The sequence below is a fragment of the Ictidomys tridecemlineatus genome, chromosome 3 (assembly GCF_052094955.1).
Source record: "Ictidomys tridecemlineatus isolate mIctTri1 chromosome 3, mIctTri1.hap1, whole genome shotgun sequence".
In the NCBI taxonomy this organism is placed as follows: Eukaryota; Metazoa; Chordata; class Mammalia; order Rodentia; family Sciuridae; genus Ictidomys; species Ictidomys tridecemlineatus.
This window is the reverse complement of record NC_135479.1, coordinates 40,030,516-40,050,857: the sequence shown is the minus strand read 5'-3', so window position 1 is coordinate 40,050,857 and position 20,342 is coordinate 40,030,516. Positions and strand designations below refer to the sequence as shown.

Genomic DNA, 20,342 nt, shown 5'->3' with positions numbered 1-20,342 from the left:
ATCTTCCCAATGATCGCCATTGTTATTTCCATTTGGCAGAGAGGTTCAATAATTTGCTTGGTGGTGCACAGCTAATAATTGGCAAATTGAAATTTAGACCTAGTAGGGGGATTCTGGAGTCCTTGCTTTTTACCACTGAGGTAGCCTTAAACTTGCATTCTCTATGATATCTGAATGACCCCTGGTGGATATTTGTTAGCATTTTTGAGAAGGACATAAGGCTCAAGGCAAGCCAAGGGCTGATAAGAGGTGGAGAGTGACTGTAAAAGGAAACTTACATTGCAGGTATTATGGCTTGGATTTGAGATGTCTGCTAAAAACTTCTGTGTTAATGCAGGAATGTTCAGAGGTGAAATATTTTGATTGGGAGGGCTGAACCTAATCAGTCTGTTTGAATGGACTGGGTGGTAACTGTAGGCAGGTGGGGCATGGCTGGAGGAGGGTCATTGGAGCTAGGCCCTAGAAAGTTTCCTCTTTCCTGCAGCCCCTTCTCCCTTCCCTCTTTGCTTCCTAGCTGCCAGGAACTGAGCAGCACTCCTCTGCCACGCTCTTCTGCCATTATATCACCTTCATCTTGGGACCAGAACCATGGATTCAGCTCCACTATGCACTGAATCTGGAATCACGAACCGAAATAAACTTCCCCTCCCCTTCTCTGTTGTTCGTGTTGGGTAATTTTGGTCACAGCAAAGCAAAAGCTGACTAACACAGCAGGGGAGGGAAACTCTGGCATGTGAGACTCCTCTCCCACTTAAGCAAGTGCCAGCCTTGGTTTGTGCTAAACCATATTCTCTGCCCACTGAAAGTGCTTGTCATTGCCTCCTTTCTGCCGCCCATGAGTCTAGATTTTTTTTTTAGACCATATTTTTAAGTAAAGTATTTATAAAGGAGTTTTTGCCAACATTATCTCTACAAATTTCCTCCAAATAAACTCTTCCCCCTCGTCAGCTGCCTAACAGGCATTTTCCTTAATAAAAAATGCAAAGGCTTTAACCAGCACACATCAATCAGTGTACTGGATTGCTAAGCTATAGATGTATTAAATGCATGTACAGCTTACGGTATTTTCAATTTATGATGAGTTTACATGGATGTAACTCCATTATAAATTGAGGAGAAACTGAACCTAATTTCATGGAATTTCCCAAACAACTGCAAAGAAGACATCAGTCTTCATTTGGTAGAGAGAAAAGGGAGGCAAAAAAGGTAACATGAGTTCTAAAGACTTATTACACCTTATTTGCATTCACCCGGGAATATGACTTTTTTTTTTTTTTTTTGCAGTACTTAGGATAGAACCCAAGAGTGCTCTACCACTGAGTTTCATTTCTGCTTTTTTTATTTTGAGATTTCACTAAATTGCCCAGGTTGTCCTCAAACTTGCAAAGTTCCTGCCTCAGCCTCCAGAGTTACTGGGATTATAGATGTGTGCCACTGCAACCAAATGGTTTATAACTTCTTTTTTTTTTTTCTTAATTTAATTTATTTATTTATATGTGGTGTTGAGGATCGAACCCAGGGCCTTGCACATGCTAGGCAAGTGCTCTACTGCCTGAGCCATAACCCCAGCCCAGAATATAACTTCTTTATCTCCCAGTTAACAATGATTATGTCTTTCCCATCTCCCTCCTTATCATATCACAGACTCAGTGAGTTTTTCAAAGGGTTTCCTCCCCTGTATTCGTTTGGGACATCAAACGGCTAAGATGATGAAATACTGTAGTGATATAACATATGTGCCTCAAAACCTGTGGATTGCAACTTTTCAGTGAACTTTTATGATCATGGTGATAGCTAAGATCAATAGAGCACACACTGAGGCTAGCACTGACCTAAATGCTTGTCATGCATTATCTTTTTTTTTTAAACTGAGAATTGAATGTTTTACCACTGAGCTACATCCTCAGTCCTTTTTATTTTGAAACAGAATCTTGCTAAATTGCATATGGCCTCACTAAATTGCTGAGACTAGCCTCAAACTTGCAATTCTCCTGTCTCAGTCTCACAAGTCACTGGGATTACAGGAATGCGATACCATGCCCAGAAGCATTCATTATTTTATTTACTCTTCATAACCACAGTAAGAGGTAGGTATTATCATTGATATATTACAGATGAAGGAAAAGGCTAGAGAAGTAACAGAACCTACTCAGGATCACATAGCTATTAGGTGATGGAATCTGGATTCAAACCCAGGAAATTGGTCAGAAGTTTTGAACTACTGCAGAAGACCACATGACTTCTTCTAGGAGAAGTGTGATCAGTATTATGCACATTTTATTACCTTTAAAATTTTATTATGTAATATTTTTAGATAGAAAAAGGTACATTATGCACAATGTTTCATTAGTGCAATATATAGATGTATGTTTGCATACACACACACACACACACATATACATATATAAAAATAGTTTTGTGCCACTTAATGACGGATATGTTTTAAGAAATGTGTTAGGTGATTTTATAATCGTGCAAACATTATAGAGTGTGTTATCACAAACCTAAATAGTATAGCCTACTAGGGAATGTAGCTCAGTGGTAGAGTGCTTGTCCAGTATGCACCAGGTCCTGGGTTCAATCCCCAGCACCGCCTCCCACCACCACCACCAAAAAAAAAAAAAGCATTACCTACTATATACTTGAGCTATAGGTAAAGCCACTGTGCTATATGCAGTTCATCATTGACCAAAATGACTTTATGTGGAACATTACTATATATCTATCACAAAGTGTGTGGAGCATTAGGATGTAGTAACAAATTACCCCAGATGAAGAGGGTCAGGGGAAAGTTTAAGGCAATCTTAGAAAATCAGTTACAGTTTATTATCCATTTCCACTTATGTGTCTAGCATTATCTTAGTCAAGAGAAGTATTAGAAGACCCTGCCATAAAATAAGCCACATAGCCTAATGTGGTGGCAGCACCTGTAATCCCAGCGGCTCTGCAGACTGGGACCGGAGGATCACAGGTTCAAAGCCAGCCTCAGCAATTTAAGCAAAAACCTTAAGTTTTTTTTTGTAAGAAAACTTAAGCAAAAAGGTGGGGAGTGGGGGGATGTTGTCGGTGGTTAGCGCCCTTGGATTCAACCACTCCCGGTACCAAATACAATAAGCCGCATAGAGGAAAGTCACTTAGTTTTGTTACAAAAAAAAAAAAAAAAAATTGGTCTCTCTCTCTCTTTTTTTTTTTTTTTGTACTGAAGATTGAATCCCAGACTGTTTCTCATTTTTAAAATTTTGAGACAGGGTTTTGCTAAATTGTTCAGGACCGCCTTAAATTGCCCAGGCTGGCTTTGAACTTGTGATTCTCCTGCCTCAGCTTCTTGAGAGAGGCTGGGATTACTGGTATGAGCCACTGCGCCTGGCCAATTGGTCTGTTTGTACAGCATAAAAACTAAGATTTTGGGCTGGGGATGTGGCTCAAGTGGTAGTGCGCTCGTCTGGCATGCGTGCGACCCGGGTTCGATCCTCAGCACCACATACCAACAAAGATGTTGTGTCCGCCAATAACTAAAAAATAAATATTAAAAAAAAAAAACTAACATTTTATAATTGTATCCTATAGACAAAAAGGCAAAAAGCAGGTACAGTGATGGGCTCTGGGTGGTGTACAGGTCCAGACCTTGGGAGCCAGTCATCCCATTCAATCAAGTATCTTCTGAAGGATATGTCTAATAAGATGGGGATACACTTAAAAACCAGGTAGGCAGGTCGCTGCCCTCCTGGGGCCTATCGTCTGGCGAGAACCCTGCTCTGAGTCATTGACAAGCTCTAGCTATGTGACCTTGGATAAGAAAATTCTCCGCTCCCAATTCTGTAAAATATATGGGGTTAAACCAGGGAATCTGGTACTCAAATCCGGTGACCAAGGAGTATCACTGGCTGCTGTATTCATATAGGAGTGAGTTAGGCTCCCGGCCTCTGTGCTACCGCAAGCCTGACGGAGGGGGCGCTGTGCAGGCATGCAGAGCGTTTGCGTTCCGAAAGCGCGTGTCCCTCGCCGCATGCCGTCGTCCGCGCGGCCGCCACCGCCCGCGGAGCGGGAGGGGCGGAGCTGGCTCTGTTCGGGCTCCCGAGCGGGGAGGCTGCCCAGGAGGAGGTGCGGCGGGTCCCAGCGGCCGAGGTTCGGGCGGAGCGACTGGAGAGGCTGGCAGGTGGTGCTGGCAGCGTGGGGAGAGCGGCGCCGTGGGCTGGGCGCTCTTGGCCAGAGGAGTTCACTCCATGCGTGCGGGCCAAGCACGGCCCCTGCGAGCCGCCGACATGAAGAAAGACGTGCGGATCCTGCTGGTGGGAGAACGTGAGTCCGCGCGCCCGGGCTGGCCGCGGCCGCCCTTGTCCTTCTCCTGCCTCAGCCTTGACCCTCCTTGTCCCTCGCAGCTCGGCTGTCCTCTCCGTGCCACCAGGCCTCCCAGCTCCTTCGCTCTTCCCTTTCGGCTACCCGCCGGCGGCCCTTATCCTCTCACCGCACCCGGGCCCTCCCCAGATCTCCCTTTCCTGTCCCCAGTGCTCGTCGCAAGCCTAGTCTCCTTTATCCCCTAACACCCGTCCTCATCCCTCCGAAGGTCCTCTCATCCTGCTCCTCCTCGCGTCCTTTCCTCCTGGGCCTCAGCGCTTCCCAGGCCGCCTCCTTTCACCCTCTCTTCTTCTGTGGAGATTCCCTTGTCAGTCACTGCCTGGTAGATGCTGGAACTGCAGCCTAACCAATTGGGATTGCGGGAGCCGACTCCCGGGGAAGCTAGGGGGAGGGGTGCAGAACTGTGCCACTTGGGGGCAAGGTCAGGTCTCTCTCTCTCTCTCTCTCTCTCTCTCTCTCTCTCTCTCTCTCTCTTTCTCTCTTTCTTTTTCCTTTTTGCGCTCGCTGGCCGTCCTCGCTTTCTCGGTGCGTTGATTCAGAGCGCTGGGCTGTAGTCTAGCTTGGTGGTAGAGCACTTGCCTAACCTGCGCCGGGTCCGGGTGTTCGATCCCTAAGGCCGGGTGGTGGCGGCGGCGGAGGAGGCGTTTCATAGCGATCCTTGTGCTTTGTATGGGAGTAACTCCTGGTACTGGACATTTACTTTCAACTTCACGTTATCCAACTTCACGTTATCCAAGTACTCAATTAGTAATAATTATCTGGGGAGAGTCCGTTAGTCGAGTCAATGATAGTTACCCTAAAACCTAATTCTTCCTACTTTTTTAACCATTATTTACTCCACGATTACTTGGTAGTTAATTTATAAATATCAGCAGGCATACAAGACTCCAGCAGGTGTACACACACACACACACACACACACACACACACACACACACACACACGACCCCAAGACCCGCTCCTTATCCCAACCCCGCGAGATTCTAAGATTTCACCTTTTGCGGATAGCAGATATAATAAAAGAGAGATGCTTCTGCTCGGTGACATATAGATAGAACAGCAGGGACTTTTCTTATTTTTACTTTTTTTTTTTTTTTGGTATTAGGGTAAACCTAGGGGCACTCAACCACTGAGCCACATCCCCAGCCCTTTTATAGACAGGGTCTCGCCGAGTTATATAGGGCGTGGCTAAATTGCTGAGGCTGGATTTGAGAACTCACGATCCTCCTGCCTCAGCCTCTGGAGCTGCTGGGATTACAGGCATGTGCCATGGCGTCCAGCAGCAGGGACTTTTTAATACCATTGTGTCAGTTACATGACTCAGTTGCCAGGATTAAAATAAAAAGAAAGTAGGCTAGGGAGGGCTGGAGTTGTTTGGTTTTGAATCATTAATTAATGCTCCATTGCTGTTTTTTTTTTTCTTTTTTTTTTTTTTTTAACAGGGATTGATCTCAGGGGTGCTTAGCCACTGAGCTACACCCCCAGCACTTTTTATTTTTTATTTTGAGACAGGGTTTCACCAGGTTGCTAGGGCCTCGTAAATTGCTGAGGCTGATTTTGAACTCTTGATCTCCTGCTGAGCCTCTGGGATTACAGGTGTGCGCCATTGCACCTGGCTGCCATTGCTGATTTTAAGCATTTTTTTTTTCCTAAACTACGTTACATATTTGAAGTCTCTGCTATGCGCTCCCGAAATTTAACATATATTTACTCTCTGAATTGTTTTTTGAAATTTCTGTTCATCTGCTGTTTAGAGATATCTTCCTTTAGAATCAGAATTTGGAAGCAAGCTTAGCCATAGTTTATGTTTAGTTTGCAGTTAATGAATTTTAAGTTATAACTGTATTTAATTGTATTTTTCATGGATTTTCTTGATAAATTTCAGAAAGGTGTTATTTAACATGATTCATGAAGATGCATTTGGAGCAAGATTAGAGAAAGTGGGTGACTTGCTTAGACAGCCGATCCTTAACTGTATCTTGAAATGGGTTTATAGTATAGTAATTTTTATGCTAATTTTTAGAAAAAGAAAACTCTGGTTGGGGATGTAGCTCAATAGTAGAGTACTTGCCTTGCATGCTGTCATCTACAAGGCTTGGTTCAGTCCCCAGCACTGGGGGAAAAAAGATCCTAGGTTTAGTTTTGAATATAGGAAGCAATTCCATATTGTTGGTATACAAAAGATCTAAATAGAAATGTTGTCAATAGGGGTGGAGGTTGTGGCTCAGCGGTACTTGCTGGCCTAGAAGTGGGAGGCCCTGGGTTCGATCCTCAGCACCACATAAAAATGAATAAATAAATAAAATAAATGTATTATGTCCATCTACAACTAACTAAATAAATAAATATTACAAAAAAAGTTGTCGATATGTAAGATACATCATCAGCCTTCAGATATTTTGATTAAAACATTAAAGGTGTTGTTTATTTAGAAATATGTAAAATAGGGACTGGGGTGGTAGCTCAGTGGTAGAGTGCTTGCCTCCCATATGTGAGGCACTGGGTTCGATTCTCAGCACCACATATAAATATATAAATAAAATAAAGGTCCATCAACAACAAAAAAATATTTTTTTATACAGTTTTTTTTTTAATGTTAATTTTTTAGTATTTGGCGGACACAACATCTTTGTTTGTGGTGCTGAGGATCGAACCCGGGCTGCACGCATAGCCAGGCAAGCGCGCTACCGCTTGAGCCACATTCCCCAGCCCCAACAACAACAAAAAATATTTAAAAAAGGAAATATGTAAAGTAATTCAAATATTTGTTACAAAAATCACAAGCTGTATTCTGTAGAAATGAAAGCAAGTAAAAGAGTTAATAAAACTATATATTAGAGTTTTCTGATTACAGGGGGAAACTTGACACAAGACAGTCTTAGTTTTTGAAGGTTGACACTTAAAGAGGTTGAAATCAAAAGCTTTAGGCCATCTACTATAAATAAATAAATAAATAAATGTAAATATTCACTTTAAAAATATTAGAGTACATTTAATTAAAGTATATAATTTTATTTAGTCATTCAAAAAGCTGATGTTTGGGGGGAAATATTTGAGACTTTATTTTTGGAGATTTAAAGTAAGTATCTGTCGGTTGTTAGCTCTTTAAGTGTGACCAAAGCTATTTTAATATGGATCTGATACATGGATTTATCTATACCACTAATATTAGAAAACAGTGGTAGAAATTTGAATTATCACTTGCTTGCTTAAGTGAGCATAGTTTTCAAATGCCAAGGCGAACAGAAAAGTAAAGAAAATGGAGCATCCTCTCTGGTATTATTGTTTTAAAACTTGCTCTTTCATTCTGTATCACTTTGTTACATTTTATCGATGTCAATTTCTGTCCCTGAACCATGCAGTAGCAGCTTCATTCACTGAAGTTCTGAAATAGTTATGAGTACTTTCAACATTCTATTAGCTAAACCATTCTACTGTACTGTTGAGGTGCAATGGATCTTTTTTTTTTGGCCCACTTCTGATTCATCCAGGCTTTAATGCTAATTGCTTAATGTTTATTTAGCTTAGATCAAAGAAGTTTGTCTCTCTATACATTTTAGGTATTTGTTACAGAGAAAGTGAAAGTGTCTTAAACGTAATATGTATCTTAGCTTAATTATTGAACATAGCAAATGCTATTCAGACCAGACCAGAAGTCAATTATTATTCTTAAGCCAAAATAAAAATTTAAAAATCTTTAAAAATACACTCACACAGAACTCAGTTCTTCAGGGCATAACTTTTCATGGTCAATTTGTTGGCTAGAATTTATACTTAACTAGATTTGCTTTAGTATCCTAACAGGTATCCTTGTTACAGTAGAATTAGCAAGCACTGTATTACCCTTTTATCTAAATCATGTTGCTACATTAGTAGATTAATGAAGGCTTGAGATATATTTGTCTTCTACTGGTAAAAGTCATTAAGAAAATGGAACTGTTATTTTGTTTTCCAAAGAATCTGGTACCTCTAACCTGGTTTGTCTTACCCAATTTATCTCCCCAACTTCCCAAACTAGTTCAAGCTTCAGTTGTTGTGGTCTAGACTTTTGCAATATCTGCTTAACTGGTCTCCCTCCTACTTTTGTTCATTCTCTGTGAAGCAGGCAGAATCACCTTCAAAAAATATCTCAGATCTTGTTACCCATTTTAAAAATTCTTGAATGATTTCTACTTTCACTTAGAGTAAAGTCCAGATTTTTTAAATACAGGTCTCCGAGACTCTTAACGATCTTGCCTTTGCTTCACTCTCATGCTACTCTCCTTCATTGATTTCTCTACAAGTAGGCCTTGATTTGGGAAATATCCTCATTACCGAATGTATTTACTCATTTGCTTTCCTGTTTCTCGAAAGAAAACTTCATGAAGGCATGGGATTTGTCTTATTTGTTGCTCTCTCTCTAGCAGCTAGAACAGACTTGGCACAAAGTAAGTATTCAAGTGTCTGTTGAATGAATGAGTTCCTTTTTCCAAATGACTCCTCTCATTCATAAAAATGTGATCATTCCCCTTTTCTCTCTCTCTCTTTAAAAAAATTTTATACTTTTATTAGTGCATTATAGTTGTACATAATTGTGGGGTTCTTTGTGACATATTCATAAGTTCATGTACCATAATTTGCTCTATTTCATTCCCGTATACTTCCCCTTTCCCTCCTTCTCGTCTCCTTCCTCAATTCTACTGGTTTTCCTTCTATTTATTTATTAATTTATTTTTAATTGGTGCATTATAATTATTCATAGAGTGGGATTCATTGTGGTACATTTATACATGCACACAGAATAACTAATTTGGTTGATTTCATTTCACAGTCTCTCCCCCTTTCCTACCCTTCCTCTACAGGTCTCCATTCTATTTTCATGAGATCCTCTTTTGAAAATTCCTAATTTCCCTTTAGCTTTTGCATCATTCTCCTTTCTTAAATCCAGGCTCATGTAGTCATTGTTATGATCTGAAGGAGTAGCATTCTTCCAGTTCTCTCCTTTTGTGTCCTTAGCTCCTGTGTGTGTGTCCCCATCCCAAGTGATGCTGGGGGTTGAACTCACGGCTTCGAGCATGCTAGGCAAGTGCTCTACCACTGTGCTACATCCCAGCTCCTTAGAGTTGCTTGGAGCTGGAGTTGTGGCTCAGTGGTAGAGCACTTGTCTGTCATGTGTGATGCACTGGGAAATTTCTGTGTTCTGGCAGTAAAAGTAGACCAGTGAGTTAGGATGACAATGCCATGTCTAGTTCATGTTTTGGCTGCCAGGAATTCTAGTCCTTGTCAAGAAATCAGCTTTTCCTTGAAACATCAGAGGCTTTTCTAGAGTATAGAAGTGGTTGAGGAATGATTCTTTAGCTGTAGAGTAGGTTTGAGTCTAAGAGACTTCAGGTATAAGCTGGCATTTATTTTAGGGAGAAAAAAGCCTTTTAAGATAATTTTAAAGCCTTATTGCTTTCCATTCTGACCTTTCTTGGAATACTATTTAAAGATTAAACTGCTCCAGTTTCAATTACACTGTGTTTACATATAATGTATCTAGATGATATTCTTTGGCTTAGGATGTTTGAATACATAGAGTTCATTCTGCATAGTCTGTTCTGTATAGAGTCTTCTATATCTTGTTCACATATGATTTGAAACCTGCTTTCTACTGTCTTTTTGCTCCTTTGGCACCAGCTTGGCACAAGTGTTGATCTGGTTTGAAGGAGAGGGATGGGTTGTAGCAGTAGAACAGCCTTTGTCTTGTATCATCTGCATATGATCAGTGAAATCTTCCTTCTACAAATACTAAAGATTATTAGTTACAAATATAATTCCATGGTCACCCTTGCCTCCTCCATGTATTCTAATTACAGTAACTTAGGAAGGGCCAACAATTCTTCTTAATAAAGAAACAAATAAAAAGGAGGCGTTAGTTCTTTTGTCACTTGGTGCAGCAAGGGGTATCTGTTACCAAAAAAAAAAAAAAAAAGTAGGCAATATGGCTAAAAGGGTGGTAACTGGAACCTCAGAATGTTATTTTTGCTTCATGATTATCAGGACTTTGCTGTCATTTGGAACTAGAAGTTTACAAGATGTGATGAAAATACAAAGGAATTTGTAGACTGGATAAATCTAGATAATTTGTTCTATAGTAATGAATTATGTTTTTCATGGATGACCTACTTAGAAGCTTGGAGTCTCAGAACTGTAGCATGTGGTGTTGAACAATGAATCACAGGCCTCTGTCTTTGGTTGTAATTGTGGCTTTGCTTTTAGTAGATCACTTTAATATTTCTCAGGCAAAATAGAAGAAATAGAGAACATTAAAAAACTGGCTGAGAAAGAATAATTTTTTTCTTTTCTACATTAATATTAATACTTACATCAAGTCTTTACTTCAAATGAATTTATATTGTACTTTATTTCATTATAAAACTTTATTTGTGGGGCTGGGGATGTGGCTCAAGCGGTAGCGCGCTCGCTTGGCATGCGTGCGGCCCGGGTTCGATCCTCAGCACCACATACCAACAAAGATGTTGTGTCCGCCGAGAACTAAAAAATAAATATTAAAAATTCTCTCTATCTCTCTCTCTCTCCTCTCTCACTCTCTCTTTAAAAAAAAAATTTATTTGTAATAAGTTATAGATTTTATTGTTAAAATGTTTATAATATTTGCACTACAATCTTTATGTTAAATATAACATTTAATTAGTTTAATAATTTAAGAAAGGCTTGGAATTTTATGCCCTTATGAAAATGATTTTTTTTCTGGAGCAGTTAAAAATATGCAGAAAATATACTCATAACTGCCATTGTTAAGGACCTCTTTTTTTTTAAATTATAGATTATAGTAACTGTCATTTCAATGCCCCTCCAAAAAGTTGTAGATAGGCACAATTTATTTATTATTATGCAGTCCTGAGGATCAAACCCAGTGCCTCACACATGCCAGACAAGTGCTCTACCACTGAGCCACAACTCCAGTCCCAAGGAACCTCTTTAAGATTGTAGACTGACTTACATGGATTTTAAAATTTGATAGTCTAAAATGTTTTTATTATTGTTAGGGTACTTCTCAATTAAAATTAGCTTTCAGAGGCCTATTTTAATTCTAAACATGCTGCTACATTATTTCTTTTGTAGTCTTACAGGGTTATAGGTAGGCCATAAGGGAAATAAAAAGCCCTAGTTTAGATTCATTGAGCATTTCTTAAGTAAATTATATCTTTGTAATCCTTCATTAAAGTAACTATCATTTCAGTGCCCCTATAAAAGTAAAATTATTGATGAAATGTGCTCATATATTCCTAAGTTCATAGTAATCCATCTCTCTTGTTCTAATTTTGAACTTTTTTAAAAAAGGAAGTCACTCTTTATGTGGAAGATTCATGTTCTTTAATTTTTTTATTTTTAGCACTGTGAATTGAACACACATGTGCTCTAGTATTGAGCTACCTTCCCAGCCATTTTTATTTTGAGACAGGGTTTAGCTAAATTGCTTACTACCTTACTAAGTTGCTGAGGCTTATAATCCTCCTCCCTCAGCCTCCTGAGTCACTGAGTCACTGTGCCTGACTCATTTTTATTATTATTTTTTAAATTTTGAGATAGTATCTGGTTAAGTTGCTTAGGCAACTTAGATCCTCCTGTATCAGCTTCCTGAATAGCTGAGATTTGGGTTTGTGCCATTACATGCAGCTATATTCTCTGATTTTTAAAAAATATTTTGATTCGTTGTTAATGGACCTTTTTTTTTTTTTAAATTTATTTATATATGGTGCTGAGAATTAAACCCAGTGCCTCACACATGTTAGGCAAGTGCTCTACCACAGAGCCACAACCCCAGCTCTGTTCTCTGATTTTTAAAGTCTTTTATTATCCAATGACTTCACAAATTAGATGGGATTTATGTGTTAGAGCGATGTTAATTGCCTCAAATTCTTTTCCAGATGAAGCAAAACATAAATAAAGAAAAATGTTATGCTTTTTTAAAAAAATATAGAGTTAAAAAAAGTAGTAAACAATAGAAGTAACTTACACTGAATTATCCCCAGTCTTGATACCATTGTCCTGCATGTTCAGTTCTTCAAACATAAGTAAAGCTGATTATTTTGGTCTTTACAATGTCTCTGAGGCTTGCCCTGTTGGAATAGACCTGATGGCAGCTTTGTACCTTGGCAGGAGCCTGTTCCTATTCAGGCAGCCAGAACTGCCCTTCAGACTAATGAATTGAGCTGTGAAGAAATCTGAATTTCCAAATAAATTTTGGTCTTTCTGTTCTGAAGATATTGCTGAAGACATAGGGGATCTCTGTGAAAAGTAGGAGACTATGATCAGGAAAAAGTTGTTCTAATAATGTGTTAAGGAGAGAGGTGGGCTGGGGATGTGGCTCAAGCAATAGTGCGCTGGCCTAGCATGCGTGCGTCCGGGGTGGATCCTCAGCACCACATACAAACAAACAAAGATGTGTGTCTGCCGAAAACTAAAAAATAAATATTAAAAAATTCATTCTCTCTCTCTCTCTCTCTCTCTCTCTCTCTTAAAAAAAAAATATCCCCACTGATTTCTTCTAAAAAACAAGGAGAGAGGTGAGGAAGAATGATTGATTTTTTTTTTTCTTTCTTCGATTTTTTGAGTTGTATATGGACACAATACTTTTATTTTATTTATTTTTATGTGTTGCTTAGGATTGAACTCTGTACCTTACACATGCTAGGCCAGTGCTCTACCACTGTACCACTGAGCTCCAGCTCCAGCCCCAGAATGGGTCATAGAGGGGGAAGGGACTTTGAAGATAACATGGAATACCTGTTGCAAGCCTGAATTTTGCTAGGGGATCCTAAGCAATTTTGGATTAAGGAGCAGTAAATCCATCACTTTCTAGGAAACTAGTAGCCTTTTATTGTAGGTGATTCACTTAATTTTGAGCACTGTGTAGTAGTTTCTTCTGAAACTGGTGAGGACCTTGGAGTGGTGGGACATAAGCAAAATTTCTTCAAAGGATATTAGGTGAAGAATCAAGAAATTATAGGTGTTAAGGTAGGCAAATTTCTCAAGGACCAAGAATAGGACTTGTTTTCCTCTTGGTTACCAAGGAGCATCATTGGTAACCATTTTTGAATGTGTGCTTCATTTTTCCCATTCTTTTTTTAAAAATATATCTTATTTTTTAGTTGTAGTTGGACACAATACCTTTATTTATTTTATGTGGTTCTGAGGACTGAATCTAGGGCCCTGCACATACTAGGAAAGCGCTCCACCACTGAGCCACAACCCTAGCCCATTTTTTCCCATTCTTAACATAGTAGGTCAGAGATAAGATCATAGAGATGTTTATCTTTTGTTATGCATAATCATGTGGAATTAGGATAGATATTATTGAAGTTGAGAGAAATACTACCTTGAACTATCTGAAGGTTTAAGGTTGCTGGGACTTTAAGCAAGGGCATTATGAAGGGAGTTATATAAGAAAAAAGGACTTTGAAATGTTGTATATAAGTCAGCAAGTTCTAGAAATTCCTGAGCTCTGCATTGGCTTGTTGAGTCCTACTTTGTTCTTGTAGATAGATGAATGGTCTTGCCACATAACTTTCCCATACACAATAAAACAGACAATTTGTGGATGTGTCTGTCATTTCTAGAATACTATATCTTACTAATATAATGTGCATTTTTTCTTGTTTTGCACACCTGTTTTCTAGGTGTGCTGATAAAGCATATAATATAAGCAGTTAGATGGCATGTAGTCCATATATTTTTTTTTTACTTAACTAATGAGAAAATTGAGGCCTAAAGAGAGTCAGTAACCGTTCAGGGTCATACTGATAATAGTGAAAAGCTGATTCTGGAATCTATATTTTCTGGCCCAGAAAGGCCCTCACTTAACTCCTTTAATTCAAATTTGTCATCATTCCAAGAAGAATTATTAAGAAGTATCATCACTTTTTTTTTTTTTTGGCACCAGGGATTAAATACAGGGATGCTTTAATACCATATCCCTAGCCCTTTTTTATATATATATTTTTAGAGACAGGGTCTTGCTCAATTGCTTAGGGTCTCACTAAGTTGCTGAGGCTAGCTTTGAATTCACAATCCTCCTGCCTCCAGGTTCATTTATATACTTAATGCATGCTAGTTATTGCACTAAGCATTATATAGCTGTCATCTTAATTAATTCTCTTAACAATTCTATGAGGGTTGTCAGTACTAAATTTCATAGTTGAAAAAACTGAGTCTTGATGACTTGCCCCAGAAAACACAGCTAAAAAATGGCAGAACTAAGATTTTTGGTCCAATTCTGTCTCGTTCTAAAGCCTGTGTTCTTTTTCTTTTCTCTCTTTCTTTATGAATGTGTCACCAAAACAACAAAAACAAATACCCATCACCTAACTTAAGAAATTAAAAGTGTTACCTGGGGGCTGGGGATGTGGCTCAAGAGGTAGTGCGCTTGCCTGGCATGCATGCGACCCGGGTTCGATCCTCAGCACCACATACAAACAAAGATGTTGTGTCCGCCGAGAACTAAAAAATAAATATTAAAAATTCTCTCTCTCTCTCTCTCTCTCTCACACACACACACACACACACACACACTCTCTCTCTCTCTCTCTCTCTCTCTCTCTCTCACTGTCACTCTCTCTTTAAAAAAAAAGGCATGCGTGCGGCCCAGCGTTCGATCCTCAGCACCACATACAAAACAAAGATGCTGTGTACGCCAAAAACTAAAAAAATAAATTTTAATCTCTCTCTCTCTCACTCACTCTTTCTTAAAAAAAAAAAAAAAAAAAAAGTGTTACCTGTCCCCAGGAATAGTGGCACATGCCAGTAGTCTCAGAAGCTCAGGAGGATGAGACCAGGAGAATCACAAGGTTGAGGCCAGCCTGGGCAATTCAGCAAAACCCAGTCTCAAAATTAAAAAAAAAAAAAAAAGTTATAAATCAGTTGAAACTCTCTTTGATTTTGTTATCTTCTTTCCCTTTTCAAATCTGTATTGTTAACCACTAAGCTATGCAGCTGCCTTTTACTAAGGACCAAGTGCCTTGTGATTTGCTGGAAGTGAAGGAGTGAACAAGAAAGACATATTATCTGTCCTTGAGGAGTTTCCTATGGGTGATAGTTAAATAATTAATCCTTATCTTCTTGGATATGCTTAATAGCTGGTTTGAGTAGTCCTTCAGGAAACCATTGGTGTGTTGGAAGGTTGCCTAGGTATTACATAGGCACAACACTGTCTTAGGAATGTGTGTGTGTGTGTGTGTGTGTGTGTGTGTGTGTGTGTGTATGTATGTGTGTGTTGGGGATTGAACACAGGTTTTCTTATGTGCTAAGTTCCTTCTCTACCTCTGAATTACACCCCCAGCCCTTAAATGAGTTACTTGATTTCTTGCTATGTTTAAAAAGTCTAGGAGAAGTGGATCTTTCGGTTTTTCCCTCCTCTCCCCCATTGTCCCCTTCTTTGCTTTTAAATAGAGTGGTTGAACATACCTCTTTTATGGTGATTTTTGTCTGTGTTTTTAATATTTTCCATATTATTCCCATGTAGTATGTAAGGCTAAAGTTTGTACTTAGGAGACAACCAGGTAAATAATTATCAAATGAACTAATAGTTTGAGTTCTACACAAAAAAGATGGATCATGTAGACATATAAGTTAATATTCTTTGTATGTTCTTTTAGTGTTTTTCCTTGTTAGGTCCAGGGGATGAGTGTGTGTGTGTGTATATATAACTACTCTTTTTGGATAAAAGATGTGCTACAATGTTTTGCAGTTTTTTGAGATATAATTATTTTTATTTTTAGTTGTAGATGGACACAATACCTTTATATTTATTTATTTATTTATGTATTTTTAAATATTTATTTCTTTTAGTTGTACGTAATACCTTTATTTTTATTTATTTATTTTGATGTGGTGCTGAGGATCGAACCCAGGGCCTTGCATGCGCCAGGCAAGTGCTCTACCGCTGAGCCACAACCCCAGCCCTATTTATTTATTTTTATGTGGTGCTGAGGATCGAACCCAGTGCCTCACATGTGCCGGGCAAGTGCTTTACCACTGAGTTATAACTCTAACCCCCATAGATTACTTTAATAAATACAAAATTTTCTTCCTCTTTGTATTCTGACACTAATTCTCTGATATCTACTGGGTCTACTACAATTCAGTTCAATTTTTTGGGGGGGCCAACAGAGGATTGAATTCAGGGGCACTCGATCACTGAACTACAACCCCAGCCCTATTTTGAATTTTATTTAAAGACAGGGTCTCACTGAGTTGCTTAGGGCCTCACTATTGCTGAGGCTGGCTTTGAACTCGAGATCCTCCTGTCTCAGCCTCCTGAGCCGATTAGTTCCTTGCTAAATTGCTAAGGCAGGCCTTGAATTTGCAATCCTCCTGCCTCAGCCTCTCAAATCAATAGGATTACAGATGCACCACCATGCCTGGATAGTACTAATTTTCTATTTCTCTCTGTACTTCTAATGAGAATTCTACTACATGGAAAACTTTTCCTTCTGATTCATATATATTTATAGACTCATGGATTTCTATTTTATGACTTATAATCCACAATCATAATTATTTTGGAGGTTTAAATTGCTCCATTTTACTTTTTTTGGTACTGAGGGTTGAACTTAGGGACACTCAACCACTGAGCCACATCCCCAGCCCAATTTTTTAATTTTATTTGAGACAGTTCACCAAATTGCTTAGCACCTCTCTTTTGCTGAGGCTGGCTTTGATACTCCTGCCTGAGCCTCCCAAGCTGCTGGGATTACAGGCTGTACTATCATGCCCAGCCCCATTGTACTTTTCAAAATCTTATTTATGCAGGTATAAATCAACACATGTAATATGACTATGTTTTTGAAATTTTTTTTAGTTGAAGATAGACACAATACCTTTATTTATTTATTTGTTTATTTATTTTTATTTTTTATTTTTTTTTTGTGGTACTGAGGATTGAACCCAGTGCTTAGGAAAGCATTCTACCACTGAGCTACAACCCCAGCCCCTATGACCACATTTTATAATTATGAATGTGAATAGGAAAAATCCTGCAAGAATATAAACGGGCTGAGGTTGTCGCTCAGTAGTAGAGCTCTTGCCTAGCATGTGCGAGGCTCTGGGTTCGATCCTCAGCACCATATAAAAATAAATAAAATAAAGGTATTGTGTCCAACTACAACTAAAAAATAAATATTAAAAAAAGAAGAATATAAACACCAAGAATGGTTATCTCGGAAGTAAAAGTAACTGTAATTATTTGTTTTTTTGTATTTTCTAAATTTTCTAAAATAAAAGTTTTACTACTAGAAAAGGTTAATAAATACTATTTTAAAAATAATTTTTGATAGTAAAAATTGGCATGTTCTAAATTTACAGATTGTAACTGAAATTTATCTAAAGAATGTCAGGTTATGTGCATTCTTTGGCCAGGTGCAGTGGCATATGAGTATAATCCCAGCCTTGGGAGGCTGAAGCAGTAGGATCACAAGTTCAAAGTCAGCCTCAGCAATTTATCGAGGCCCTAAGCAGCTTAGCAAGACCTTCAAAATTTTAAAAAGGGATGGGGATGTGGCTCAGTGGTTGAGCAAACCCTTGGTTCAATCTCTGATACAAAAAAAAAAAAAAAAAAAAGAGCTACTGGAGAACTGTAAATGGTAGGTAAGAGCTGAGGCAATTTAAAAATTCCAAAATTATTTTGCTCAATTTGTTTTTAGTAAAAATTGTTTTTGAAATCAAATAACATTAGAGAGTGTAATATACAACATAATACATCTGGTCTTTGTCCCCAATTTCTGGCACAGAGCTTCAAAATTTCCTAATGATAGGAGTGTTTTTGTTATGAATAATGAACCCCTTCAACCATACTTGAGTTCATCCTATTGAGGTAACTCATTCATGAAGGGGGTTAGTCACCAGAAAAACCAAGTCCCCCAAGGATGAATGAGGGACTAATGTTTGAATTCAACCATATTAACTAATGATTTAATCAGCCACATCTACATAACAAGACCCCCATAAAACCTCTGAACATCAAAGCCCAGGAGAGCTTCCTGGTTGGTGAACATGTCAATGAACCAAGGTGGTGGCACACCCTAACTCCATAGGAAAGAAGCTCGCAGGATGTTTACATGGTTTCAAAGTATCTCCTTCCAAGATACTTGTTAATTACCAAAAGAAAAATAATAACTCTCCTATGGAGAAACCTCAGACATCACCATATCCAAGTGATCTAGCTAACATCCCCAGTCATGGGCAAATTGACATCATCTGCTGTCTGCTATGATGCACTGAGAAAAACATACTGGAGTATTCCTGCCCAAAGGTTTAAAAGAATTTTAAATGTTAATGTTAGGAAAGACAAGAAAGGAAGGGAGGGAGGGAGGGAGGGAGGAAGGAAGGAAGGAAGGGAGGAAGGAAAAAAAAAGAAAAGAAGATTAAGAAATTCTTTCAGGGCTGAGGCTGTAGCTCAGTGGCAGAGTGCTTGCCTAGCATGCATGAGGCCCTGAGTTCAATCCTTGGCACCACATAAACAAACAAAATAAAGGTATTGTGTCCATCTACAATTAAAATATATATATATATATATATATATATATATATATATATATATATATTTTAAGAAATTCTTTCAGATTGACAACAAAAGCAACATTTGATCTTAGACTATAAAAAATAAATATTTTCCTTTTCTATAAAGGATAATGGTCAGACACATGAAATAATAGTATTGTGTTTGTGGTTAATTTCCTACTGTTAACAATATACATTGGAGTTTGCTTTCAGGAAATATGTGTAAAGATGTACTTATTTTCAAAGGGTCTTATGTAAACTTATTTGTAATAGATACAAATAAAGATATATAGAGAGATGGGAGAGGGGGAAAATGATAATATAAATATGGTAAAATGATGTTAGTATGTGAGGAATCTGAGTAAAAGATATGAATACTTTGTATTCTGCAATTTCTCTGTAAATCTGAAATTTTTCAAAATAAGTTTAATAAAGTAAAATTGAACAAGATCTGGTTGCCAATGAAATGGTGACTTGCATAATTGTTGTTTATTTATTTTGCTATATGAGGAATCAAACCCAGGACACTTTACCACTGATATACATTCCCAACCCTTTTCATTTTTTTTTTTAATTTTGAGACAAATTCTTCCTAAATTGCTGAAGCTGACCTTGAACCTGTGTTCCTCCTGCCTCAGTCTCTTGGGTAGCTAGGATTGTAGGGGTACATTGCTCTGCCCTGCTAAATTAGTGAATATTTTAATTATACTATGTGATATTTGTTTATGTATGTGATACATGCTGATATAGTCACCATTTCCTGTCTATATTATTAAGTTTTATTAGCAATTTTTTGGAAAATATAGCATAAGAGAAAGCATTGACTTTGCAATCTGCAGATAGATCTGCAACTAATATTTTTGTAACATCTTGAGAAAATTTTTGTCTGTAGGTCCCAGGTTCCCTATCTGAAAATTTTGTGAAGAGCTATATAATTTGGTATTGCTGCTAGGTTCTAGCAATTCTGTGATCATGGCTTTGGACTCACTGATGTAGTAGGAACTCAGTCACACTTTATGGTCAGCCACTTGAAAAAGGCCCAGTCCTTCTCACACAAGAGAAGGTTTGTAGTAATCAGAGCTCGAAAACATCTATTAAAACATCTAATCTGTCCGTCCACTAGTACTCAGTGGTTCACAGCAAATCCTCTCCTTCCTGTGGTGTAACCATTGATTATAGCCCTTTCCTTTAGTCATCTAGGAAGAGATTGTGATTGTTCTTAACTCTAAAAATATCTATTCTTTCATATTTAGACTTTACTTTTGAAAATTATAATTTGCTACTATGGCAGAGGCTAATAGGCAAGTTGTTCTCCTCTGTTTAGATGATAAACAGTTGAATGTCTAATAAAAGTAATTACATGATAATAAAAATTATGTAAATACAAGTCAAATTTCAGAATAAAAATCAAGATTTTAAAGATAATATATTTAAAATGGAAAATG

At 38.2% G+C, this 20,342-nt stretch overlaps 1 protein-coding gene across 9 annotated transcripts in view; it reads left to right on the top strand.

Annotated features, from left to right (window-relative positions):
• Nucleotides 1-4,015: 4,015 nt before the first annotated feature.
• Rhot1 (ras homolog family member T1) overlaps nucleotides 4,016-20,342 on the top strand; it is a 67,747-nt gene continuing 51,420 nt past the window's right edge. For 6 of the 9 annotated variants that reach the window (XR_005726436.2, XR_005726435.2, XR_013436209.1 and 3 more), the window contains exon 1: nucleotides 4,017-4,299. Coding sequence is in view for 6 of the 9 variants with exons in the window: in XM_005327788.4 (XP_005327845.1) it covers nucleotides 4,224-4,299 (76 nt within the window). In the remaining 3 variants the exon portion in view is untranslated. Of the gene's footprint in view, nucleotides 4,300-20,342 lie in introns of all 9 variants that reach the window. The other 3 variants (XM_078042492.1, XM_078042491.1, XM_005327790.4) reach the window with 2 other exon arrangements.